The following is an 11,735-nucleotide window of genomic DNA, read 5'->3' on the forward strand; positions in this document are numbered from 1 at the left end:
CGTCATTCTCCTGCCTCCGCCTCCCAAGTAGCTGGGACTACCGGTGCCCGCCACCACGCCCAGCTAATTTTTTGTATTTTTAATAGAGACGGGGTTTCACCATGTTAGCCAGGATGGTCTCGATCTCCTGACCTCGTGATCTGCTTGCCTCAGCCTCCCAAAGTGCTGGGATTACAGGCGTGAACAACTGCGCCTGGCCAACAAAAAGTTTTAAATAGAAAAAAAAAAATTTAAATGGAAAAAAGCCTATAGAATAAGGATATTTTAAAATATTTTGGGTAACTGTACAATGTGTTTGTGTTTTAAGCTAAGTTTTAATACCAAAGAGTGAAAAAATTAAAATAAAAAAGTATATAAAGTTTTTACAGTAAGTTAAGGTTAATTTATTATTGCAGAAAGAAAACTTTTAAATAAATTTAGTGTAGTCTAAGCATATAATGTTTATGTCTATAGTAGTGGACAGCAATGTCCTAGTTCTTGGCATTCACTTACCATTCACTTAATGATTCACAAGACCAATAAACTTGCAAACCTTCAAGCTCCATTCATGGTAAGTAGCCTATACAGGTATGCCATTTTTACATATTTTGTACCATATTTTTACTGTAACTTTTCTACATTTAGATATGTTTAGATACACAAGTACTTACCATTGAGTTACAGTTGACTACACTGTTCAATACAAAAACATACAGTACAGGTTTGTAGCCTAGGAACAATAGGCTATACCATATTGCCTAGCTGTATAGTAAGCTATACTATCTAGGTTCTTGTAAGTCCACTCTATGATGCTCTTGCAAGACGCAAGATACAAGAACATCATAGAGTGGACCACCAAGACTCCAGCTATCCTGGAAGTCTGGTGAGGTGTTTGTTGTTTTTTGTTTGTTTGTTTGTTTTTTGTAAAATACTATTTGAGGAATTCCTAAGAATGATAAAAAACTTGGCTTTATAAAAACGGATAACATTTGGATGAGAAAATATGATATAAGCAAAGGTAAACAATACAATCATGCATTGCATAACTAAGCTACAAAATCACCTAGTAATCAATTTCTGAGACCATATCACTTGCCACTAAGTGGCCCATGACTGTAGTTAAAACTCACCAGAAAATATTTCTTAATGTATAAAAGCAAATAGTGAGTCTTATTTAAATAATAAGCACTCCTACAAATAGATTGAAATAATCTGGACAATCCAATAAGAAAGGAAGCAAAGGGTATTAAAAAGCAGTCACTGGGGAAAGGTTAACATCTGAATCAATATGAAAGCTATACCATCTCACTGAAAACTAAACACAAGTTCTGAATTCATCATGTTTCCATTGCATTTTTTTTTTTTTTTTTTTGAGATGGAGCCTTGCTCTGTCCCCTAGGCTGAATGCAGTGGCGTGATCTCAGCTCACTGCAATCTCCGCCTCCCCAGTTCAAGCAAGTCTCCTGCCTCAACCTCCTGAGTAGCTGGGATTACAGGCACCTGCCACCATGCCTGGCTAATTTTTGTATTTTTAATAGAGACAAGGTTTCACCTTGTTGGCCAGGATGGTCTCGAACTCCTGAGCTCAAGTAATCCACCCACCTTGGCCTCCCAAAGTGCTGGGATTACAGGCGTGAGCCACCGCACCTGGCCTTCCATGGCGTTTTGTTGTTGTTGTTGTTGTTTTGTTTTTTGTTTTTATATCACAATGGATTTGCTAAAAACTAGGCAAATTCTTTCGTGTCTCTGGAATTCAGTTCTAACAAATGCAAAATGAGCAAGGTAGAAAGATTGTCTCTAAAACTCCTATAGTCCTTTCAACAATGAAAGAGGCTAAAAGATTCTATAAAGCTATTTTATTGAAATGTGTGAGATAAGAAGAAAAAAACACAGAAAGTTAAGATAATTAAAATGAGAGAATAAGGGGGTGCTGAAAATTCCACTGAGAATAGCTGACTTGTCACAGAGTTGTAGAAAATCATCTCAGCCAGATTGCTTCCATCTGCAGTGTCTTCTCTTTGTTTTTGCTTTCACACATTACCTTATGCTGTTCCTTCACTCTAGGCTGTCAGGCTCAAACCAGTGGACCACCTTTCATGGCCCAGATCGAGTGGATCCATCAAAGTGACCTTATTAAGAAGTTAGCGCTACATCGTAGTTCTAGGCCCAGCAAGGCTATGGAGCACTCTGTGACTGAAAGACCTTCATCCTCCTCTCTGGGACTCAGTTTTCTCCTCCTTAATGTGAGAAGGTGGTTCGTGGTAATGTCAAGGGGTACTTCCTGTTGTAAATTGGATGGAAGGCTGTATAATCAGGGGACGTGCTAAGAGCTGATAAAGACGGGGTGCCTATTTTTACCTCCTAGGGCTGATTCCTTCTTACCCTTGAGATGGCTGGCCCACATGACTGGTTGGATGAGAGTCTCTCTGTCCCAGTTCTAGACAGGGCATGAGAAGCGGCTTGAGTTTTCCTGAAGCTGACCAGTGGCTGCACTATCGTTCTGTCTTGGGAATGACCATAAAGCCTCAGGGACGAGCAGAGGGCTGCTGGTCTCAGACAAGAAGCCAGAACCCTGCTGGGTTTTGGATTATTGGATTCAGATGGTGGAAACAAAGGGAGGAGAGCAGAGAATATATGTCTTCCCTTGTAATTGAAAACTTGATGTCTGCTATGCTCATGAAGCCACTGTGAGTCACTCAAATGACATTTTAGAGGACTTAAATGTGCCAGATGGGCCCCAAATCCAGTCATTTTCCCCCTTCTTCTGACTTACTCCCAAAAATTACCCACATAGTCAAATTTCTCTTTAGAAAGCTCTGGGTCAGGGGTGTCCAATCTTTTGGCCTCCCTGGCCCACATTGGAAGAATTATCTTTGGCCACACATAAAATACACTAACACTAACGATAGCTGATGAGCTAAAAAACAATCACAAAGAAACTCATTTACAAATTTTTGTTGGGCTGTATTCAAAGCCATCCTAGGCCACATGCAGCCTGCAGGCCACAGTTTGGACAAGCTTGCTCTAGGTAGTTTGGAGACTCTGTTAGAGGGGCTCAAAAACTCCACATGCTCGGGCCTTCTCTTTTCCAGATGGTGTTTCTGAGGTTAGTGAGAAGAGGGAACTTATCCAGGTCTGTTAGGAGTAAGACTTAGGTCTGGGAGGTGGCATAGTGCTACCTGTTCCTGAATTCCAGAAGGGAATCAGAGGACAGAGTGTACCTAGAAGGGGCTTGAAGCTGGATAAGTTAATATGGGTAAAAAGACTGTCTTCTCTGCCCAGTTACCCAGCCTCCTAGGTGGACAGGACCAAGCTTAGATGTGGAAAAAAAAAAAAAAACTTGGTCCAAAGTTGCATCTCCCAAATTGGGCCCTCATTGTGCTGTGAATTCCTTATTTCTATCAATTAATAATTCCTTTTGAAATTCTAAACAATTGGAAAACAATGAAAGACTCCAAGTATTAGGAGACAAATACGGAGGCATCAATTGGAATCATAGAGATTACATTTCAAACAATTTGATCAAGTCAGCTATTTTCAGACAATTGTATAACGAACCCATGTCTGGGAATCAGAGAACCAGCTCTTTTCTGGGCTTGACTGAGTGAAATTAGGAAATGCATTTCTCCCTTCAGGGGTCTGTGCAAGCTGGATAAAGTAAGGAGGGAAATGACATCTCCCCACAGTCATTTTGTTGCCCCTTATGCCATTCAAGATTTGTTAATCAAGTGTCAATATCTCTAGGGAGGCCATGCAGGGACAGCAAAGTGAAACATGTTTGGGGCCTTATACCTCTCTTTGAGGTCTTGGGTCTCCAAGCCCTTGCCTGGTTCCTGCACTCCTTGGACAAGACTGTCTTCCCTAGTAACAGTACCTCTCATTGCTTGGGAAGTTGGGAGAACTGGTACCCCATTTCTGCTTTTGAAATCTGGTTTGTGTCTAGAGGACACATCTGATGCATGGATCACATCCGGAATTATTGCAGAGGGAAGCAATGAAATGGAAGCAAGAAAAATAGCTTCTTTTCAACTCACCCAAGACATCACTCATGCTTTCTTTTTTCTTTATCTCCTTCAAGTGCATTAATAATTTTTCTCCAACTTCTTTCATAGAGTAGTTTCCAGGGGATTTTTGGGGGTAGTTGAAGATAATAGAATGCAGAAGAGGAAGAATGAGTAACTTCCACAATCTCCTCCCCAAGAGGTATAAAATAACACCACCATTAAGAAATTTCTAAGCAAAACCACACCCTCATTATAACTTGAAAACAAAGAATGCCAAAAATACAAAATACCTGCCAGTGAAAACGGAAGAAACAGCAAATCCCAGGGCTGGGACTCACACTCTCCTGCCCTCTCCAGTCCCACTGTAAAACTTAAAGCTTTGCAAAATCGACCGAAAAAACTGCTGAGGAAGGAATGACGTAACCGAGATGGTGAAACAGAAGGCACTTGCTCATGTCCCACCAGAAGAATGACAAGAATTCTACACTCCTCCACAGTCCAAAGTCTCCCTGGGAGCCTCTGGATCTGGATTCAGGGGGAAGTTTGTGAAGCTCTGGTGGAGCCTAAGACCTTGGAGGGTCATATTGAGAGTACAGACCAACAACCACGTGGCTGATCTGCTGAGCTGGCTCCAGAGTTTAATCCCAGAAATGGCCCAGTCATTCAGGAGTTTGGTTACATTTGGCCTTGAGCCTGCAATCAAACCCATCTGCTGTGGGGTCCAGAATGAATCACACACACTAGGGCTTTGGCAGAAAGGCCCTTCTGCTCACTGACTGGGCAGTGAACCTGAAAGCTGCCTTGTGATTCAGCTCCGGCCCCCATCAGCTGAGGTCCCAGCTCAAAGCTGCTCACACAGCAACCCAGAGGGAGACTCACACATGTCTCATAGCCTAAGAGTCTAAGCCTCCCTGACAGGCTTGCCAACCTCTCTTGTACAGCGGGTTGAGATGGGATCAAGTCTCAGCTCTGATGCTTCCTGCTGTAACTGAACTATCCTTTCGGTGCTGAGACTTGCAGGGAGATACGTACTTGTCTTGGCCAACAAGATGGACTCTCCAGCCTCCAGCCTACAGCAGATCCCAAGAGGGGCGAGGGGGGCATTCCCAGTTTCAGCTCCTTCTGCTGCAATCAGGAAACTATCACGTCTCTGCAGGAACTTGCTGGAAGATGTGCACTCCTTCTAAGTCTATGAGACTGGGTTCTCCAGCCACTGCCCCACAGCAGATCCTGAGGGGCCCAGTATCAGCTCCACTCTCTCCTACTGCAGTCAGAGGACTATTCCAACTGGCAGGGTCTTCCTGGGCGATGCATCCCTGCATGAGTGAACATGAAAGGAATTACAGTCTCTATACCACAGCAAATCTTGGATGGAAGAAACCACTGGTCTCTGTGAGGTCTTGAGTTGCTCAGCTACCTTACTAGGCATAGACTGTCATCCTGGACTGCTTCCTGAGGGAAAAGAAAGCGTCTTTTTGCAGCCTTTCAATTTTTCTCTCTCAGTGGCTTAATCTTCGCCTGAATTCAGACAAGAGTTAGTTCTCTTGTTTTTGTAAATAGTGAACCTACCGTCTGCATCTTGTTCCTTAAAAAATCCAAGTTTTCTTCATTGTTTTGGAACTTGGCATTGATCTTTACCTGAATTAGATATAATGAGGCCTGATTCTGGGTTTTCTTTTGTTTTCTATTGATTTCTCAACCTGACTATCCTAACAAAAACAACATATTGATTATTGTTACTTTGCAAAACATTTTTTTAAGTCTAGGAGGTTCCAGTGCCCTAGGCTTAATCTTCATTTGTAAACATCTATGCCTATTCACAAGAATTTATGCTTCCCCATAAATTTAAGTATGGTTTCAAGTTCCCTTAACTTCCATAACAACACCATATTAAAAATGGATTTTGGGTGTAATACACCTTAGGGATAAATTAAATAAATATTAAATATTGAGTAAATAGTGACATCTTCACCACATAATCTTCCCATTCATGTATTGTGGTATGTGTATATTCAAGTCTTTTTATATGCCTCTGAAAAGTTATATAGATCTCTTTTCTAGAGCTCTGCCTCCCTCTTGTTTAGTTTATTTATAACAATGGTATGATTTTGTTGATATTAACAATAGAAAATGCATCATGTCTAACTGATTGTTGCTAGCATATAATAAAAATATTTACTATCACTTACTAACCTTGTGGCTTTTAATGGTTACTTAATCTCTCTCAGCTTCAATCTTTTTACAAAATTAGAAAATAAAATATGTATAATGGCCACTGAAAAGGACTTATGAAAAATGAGCGACAATACATGTAATCTACCCAGTATAGGAAATAGAATAAATATTAAAAAACAGAAACCATTATTTCCTACAATGATGTATTTAGTATTTGTCAAGCCAGAAGTTTGGATACTGCTCTCACCTGTGCTCCAAGATACCCTAGTATCAAAGCCCTACTGTTGTTCAGACTAGCCCCTGAACGATAGGGCAAAATCATGACTCAGATGCTCATGGATGGAGCAAAGTGGTGCAAGGATCCACGTTGTCTCACCCCAAGCCTCTGCTCCCCATGTCTTCTCAGAGCAGGAACCCAACACACAAAGAAGAGCTGTTTCAGATCCCAGAATGGCAGGACTAGACCTTCCTTTGCAGAATAATTATACCTTACCCCCTCAACTGAAATAGACCTCTGAGGCTTGGAAGGGGGACATACATAGGGAGGCAAAGCCAGTGCTCAGATCACCTGACTCTCAAGCCTGTGCTCATTCTGCTTCACCCAGGCTGCTGCCTGCCTGGGGGCTGTGGCCTTCTCTGAGAGTTTCCTTGTGCAATGGCAGTGGGGCAAGTGGGTCAACAGGAGAGCCGTGAGGTTGCTCACATTCCTGCCCCTTTCTCCGCTACTCAAGTCTGCCCTGCCCACAATATGTATGTCTCCAGAGAATGCAATTCACCCAAACCTCTGACACCATAGTATGAATGACTTAGTGTATCCTCCTCATTCACATCTTTTTTTTTTTTTTTTTTTTTGAGACGGAGTCTCGCTTTGTCACACAGGCTGGAGCGCAGTGGTGCGATCTCGGCTCACTGCAAGCTCTGCCTCCCGGGTTCACGCCATTCTCCTGCCTCAGCCTCCCGAGTAGCTGGGACTACAGGCGCCCGCCACCACACCCAGCTAATTTTTTGTATTTTAGTAGAGATGGGGTTTCACCATGTTAGCCAGGATGGTCTCGATCTCCTGACCTTGTGACCCGCCCGCCTCAGCCTCCCAAAGTGCCAGGATTACAGACGTGAGCCACTGCACCGGGCCCTCATTCACATCTTAAAACAGAAATCTGGAAGAGGATATTGCTTAACCTAAAGGAATGCTACATCATGGAGGAATCTCAGGCATGAACCAGTGAAATTCTAAAGAGCAGGAATTTCGCAGCATCTGTAACATCATCCTTTCTATGTTGTCTTGAAAAAATATAGATCCCTGGGAAACGTTAATGAGAAGGAAGTGGGGAGCTGTAGGTTCAGCCATAAGGGTTGGCTGGTCACACTGGCAAGGCCGACAGTAGCCAGGTCAGGACTGATAGGACTGATGGTGGATTGGGAAACAAAAGACCTCCTTATGGTTTATGTAACGTTTATTTATTTTTTGTGTTTTGTGTTTTTCCTGTTCCTTGATTTCCATTTCCTGGGGAAAAGGAGATGGCAGTGCTGGGGCTGATTATTGGATTGGTAATATGAAGCCCTAGCAACGGGCCTCCTGTTTCCTCCCTGCACCCTGCTCTCTTTCACCATGGGACCCTTTCCCCTCCGCACTGGACAGAAGTCCCAATTCTACATCCATTTCCCCAAAGCATCCAGGAGCCCAGAAGTCACAGGAACCAGAAACAGGTGGAGAAGAAGGGACTCTTTATTGGAAAGTGGATGAGACAGGCAGCTCCAGGCTTGGGCATCCTGAATGGGAGGAAGAATGGACAGTGTGGGAAGGGGAAGGGCAGCAGGGACCTAGGACCAGATGGGGCCTGTAGCTCTGGGTATGGCACAGGTGCAGGAAGGACAGGGTCCATCTGTGGAAGAGAAGAGAATCAGACGTGAGAGTCAGCACATCGAAGCACTCAGAGGCAGTGAGGAGGCCAGATCATCCTTCTGGGTACTGGTTATAGCCTCTCAGACCCCTCAGTCTCCCAGTTTCTCTGTCATCTGCCACAACCTCCCTCCCACCAACCTAGGATGGTTCCCCACCGCTCAGCCTTCTTTTGTGTCTTCAGGGGTCTCCTCTTCCTCCAGCTAGTGCTCACCTCACTGGGGAACCATACAGGCCATCCCACAAGAGCCTTCACAGCACTTCTTGATTCCTGGGCAGTCAGTATCTTTCAAGCAGCGGTTAGGGGGATTCAACATGGCACACCGGATCAAGATATTGGGGCAGGAGCCAGGCTTAGTGGAGACGGGACCTTTGACTGGCTCTTGCCCTTTGACTCTATCTTGACCTTTAACTGAAACTTGTCCTTTAACGGGATCTTGTCCATTGAACGGAACATGGCCTTTGACAGTGTCTTGACCTTTAACAGGAACTGTTAAAAGAAGAAAAGAGCCCACATTTATACCCAGTAAGCCCCTGCTTTAGCTACCATGTCTTTGTCCTGGGTCCATCCACTGCTTACTGCAGCATCCTCAAACCATGACCTGAGTAGGGAAGGTACACCTGGGGGAGCGACACTCTTGGAAGGCTCTTCCCTTTTTGGGGGGGTCTATAGGACCAGTGTTCTCTTGAGTATTTATTTCTTCCCCCTTCCTCCACTCCAAGTCTCTCATGAGCCGTGGTCAGACTGGGGTGACAACCAGCAGTGAACAGAACACATTGTCATTTCTTAGGAAGCACATTGGAATAGGAAAGAACCCTGAGCCACATCCCAGGAGACTTGAGCCCCATCCTGGCTCTGGGAATTACCTTGGCAATTGCTCACTCATTTCCACATTTTGGTTCCCTCCTTATAAAATGAGGGTCCTCAAATGACATGATTCCTGAAGACTTGTTGTTTCTTAACCTCCTTTTAGAGTAATGATTACTCTGGTGCTATCATGGGGCAGAGAAACAAGGGACAGTGTCCACACCCAAGGTTTAAAATCCTGGAGTTCATTATTTTATTGCACATTCTGCGCAGGTATTGACATCTGAGGCCAAGGTCACATACCAACATTACTTCCACCAAGAGTCCTGATCTCTCAGTCACTGGGGTGGAAAGCATGTGGAGTCCACCAGCCAAAGTTCTGCTTTTTTCTGGATATGATGGCAAAGGCCAGAAAGCTGAAATCTGGGCTCCAGTGCTGCCTACTGCTTCATAAGTGCTCCCTGTCCTGGCCCAGGATGTCCCTGAGGGCCTTCCCTTAGTCCAACCCAGCCCAGCAGGTCACCTGTTCACTCACCTCCCGTGACAGCTGCCTCTACAACCAGCATCCCAGCGATGAGGAACACCACCACGATCAAGAAGCTGCTGGCCCTCATGGTGTCAGGAAGGTGTTTGGCTAAGAGCTAAGGCCATACCAATCTTTATGCAGTACAGCTTGGCCTGGCTCCAGGGGTGGGTCTGTGGTATTTACAAGGGACATTTCCTTAGCTGTACTGGGAAATATCCACCCCATTCTGGGAGGGACCTGGGGGCTTTCCCCAAGGATTATTCACAGGGAGAACTAATGGACATTACATCACATCACCTCTGACTGTCCCAAGAGTTTTCCTACTTTCTCACAGAGTAGAAGTGCTGGCTCACTTGTTAGGTAACATTACAATGAAATTCTTCATGTTTTGAAATACAGTGAGGCCCAAGAAGAGAAAGGAATCACCAAAGCTTATTCAGCAAGTCACTGGTAGATCCGGTCTTGATTATAAAACCAAGGTGTTTCCCCATTATGCTCTGGTGCTGCAAATCCCACCCAGATCTACTTTATCATTTTACCACTCCCAGCATCAAACTGGGCTTTTCCTTCCTTCTTCCCTGGTCCTGCAAAAAACTCTGTAAGATAAATTTGCCTTGAACATATAATGACTAATTACTGCACTTTGCTATTTCAGAGACGACCTTTCAGATGCATCACAAAAGTAATTGGAAGGTGTAATTCTAGGTCTGAAGAGGGATGATGCCCTTAAAATCACAGTGGTAGGGAGAAAATAATCAGAAAAGAGTAGAAAACACAAATCTTGTATACATTGGACATCTACAGTGTGTGTGTCCAGCATGCCTCCCCACTTTGAACAGCACCTTGTTTCTTGTGAAGAATTGTTGTCTCTTTGAACCATCAACTTGTGAGTCTAAGGGGGACTGCTAATCATAAAAGCCTGACCCCTGACAACAGGTAGGGGTGTGTGTGTGTGTGTGTGTGTGTGTGTGTGTGTTGTGTGTGAGACTTGGTCTGGTCTATTAAAATCTTTTGTTTGAATGGGTAATAAAAGGAGAAAAAAGAGGGTCCCTTCTTTTGGCAAAGGTGATCTATATGAACCACCGAATTCCAGAAGCAGTGATCTAAGTCTGGGGGTGGAAATCAATTGTCTGAGAAAAACAACCCTAATACACTGAGACAAGGAGAGAAGTGATGGTGAGAGAAGATTCAGATGACACAGCCAGCCTTCCCTCCTTTACCTTGAGAGCAGTTCTTCACACACCCTTCTCATGTTAGGGTTATAAGGCAATAAATTAGCCCTCTGCTTCAGCTAGTCTGACTTACTATTCTGTCATTGCTACCAAAAGTTCTGAGTAATAGAAATGAATATCCTGAAGTTAGGTACAGTCAGGGACAGAATCTGAGTTAAGAAAGTCACTGAGTTGAGGTGGAGTTAAGGCAGGGAAGGTAACAAACTGGATAGTAATCCAGCCAGTTAAATCCCCACCCCTTGTCTCTTTAGACTCTGACTGCATGCCCACCAAGCCTGAAATTGAGCAAGACATAAACAAATGTCAGACTGTTGAAGTCTTTTGACTACTTCACACAAAAGATCATTGTACAATAAGCCACACAAACAAATAAAAAGTGCAGAGAAAATACCTATACTATTTAAAGAATAGCATTAAAATGAGCTGCCAGGTAAAGGAGAAGAATATTTGCTATATCTATGCTCCATGCCTCCCCTCAGTTGCTTCATTCTCCTTCCTCCCCAAAGATAACCGGTTTCTGAGATTTTATGGTAATTAGCCCTTGCTTTCCTTTATAGTTATGCCACCTCTGACTGTGTTCGAAATATATATTCAGTTTAGTACACTTTTCTTTTTTTTTTTTTTTTTTTTTTTTGAGACGGAGTCTCGCTCTGCCGCCCAGGCTGGAGTGCAGTGGCCGGATCTCAGCTCACTGCAAGCTCCGCCTCCCGGGTTTACGCCATTCTCCTGCCTCAGCCTCCCGAGTAGCTGGGACTACAGGCGCCCGCCACCTCGCCAGGCTAATTTTTTTTGTATTTTTAGTAGAGACGGGGTTTCACCGTGTTAGCCAGGATGGTCTCGATCTCCTGACCTCGTGATCCGCCCGTCTCGGCCTCCCAAAGTGCTAGGATTACAGGCTTGAGCCACCGCGCCCGGCCAACTTTTCAATTTGTATGTAAATGAAATCTAAGGTGTAGTGTTCATATGTCCTGCTTATGTTGCTCAACATTATATTTTTGAGAGTCATCCATTTTGAAGCCCACCCCTGTAGTTCATGATTTTCACTGCTGTACAGTATTCTATGAAAAATATCAAAAATGTTATATATTCATTCTACTGTCAATATACATTG

General features: G+C 43.9%; 1 protein-coding gene across 1 annotated transcript; it reads right to left on the bottom strand.

Moving 5' to 3' along the window:
• Nucleotides 1-7,866: 7,866 nt before the first annotated feature.
• On the bottom strand, nt 7,867-10,317 carry PI3 (peptidase inhibitor 3). Its single transcript, XM_017877983.1, has 3 exons — nt 9,402-10,317; nt 8,273-8,548; nt 7,867-8,041 (listed from the first exon to the last, which is right to left on the bottom strand). The coding sequence occupies exons 1-2, from the start codon at nt 9,478-9,480 to the stop codon at nt 8,274-8,276; spliced, it is 354 nt and encodes a 117-aa protein (XP_017733472.1). The 5' UTR covers nt 9,481-10,317; the 3' UTR covers nt 7,867-8,041; nt 8,273.
• Between the last annotated feature and the right edge of the window lie 1,418 nt (nt 10,318-11,735).

This window comes from Rhinopithecus bieti, unplaced genomic scaffold (assembly GCF_001698545.2).
Source record: "Rhinopithecus bieti isolate Rb0 unplaced genomic scaffold, ASM169854v2 scaffold_10347, whole genome shotgun sequence".
NCBI classification, from domain to species: Eukaryota; Metazoa; Chordata; class Mammalia; order Primates; family Cercopithecidae; genus Rhinopithecus; species Rhinopithecus bieti.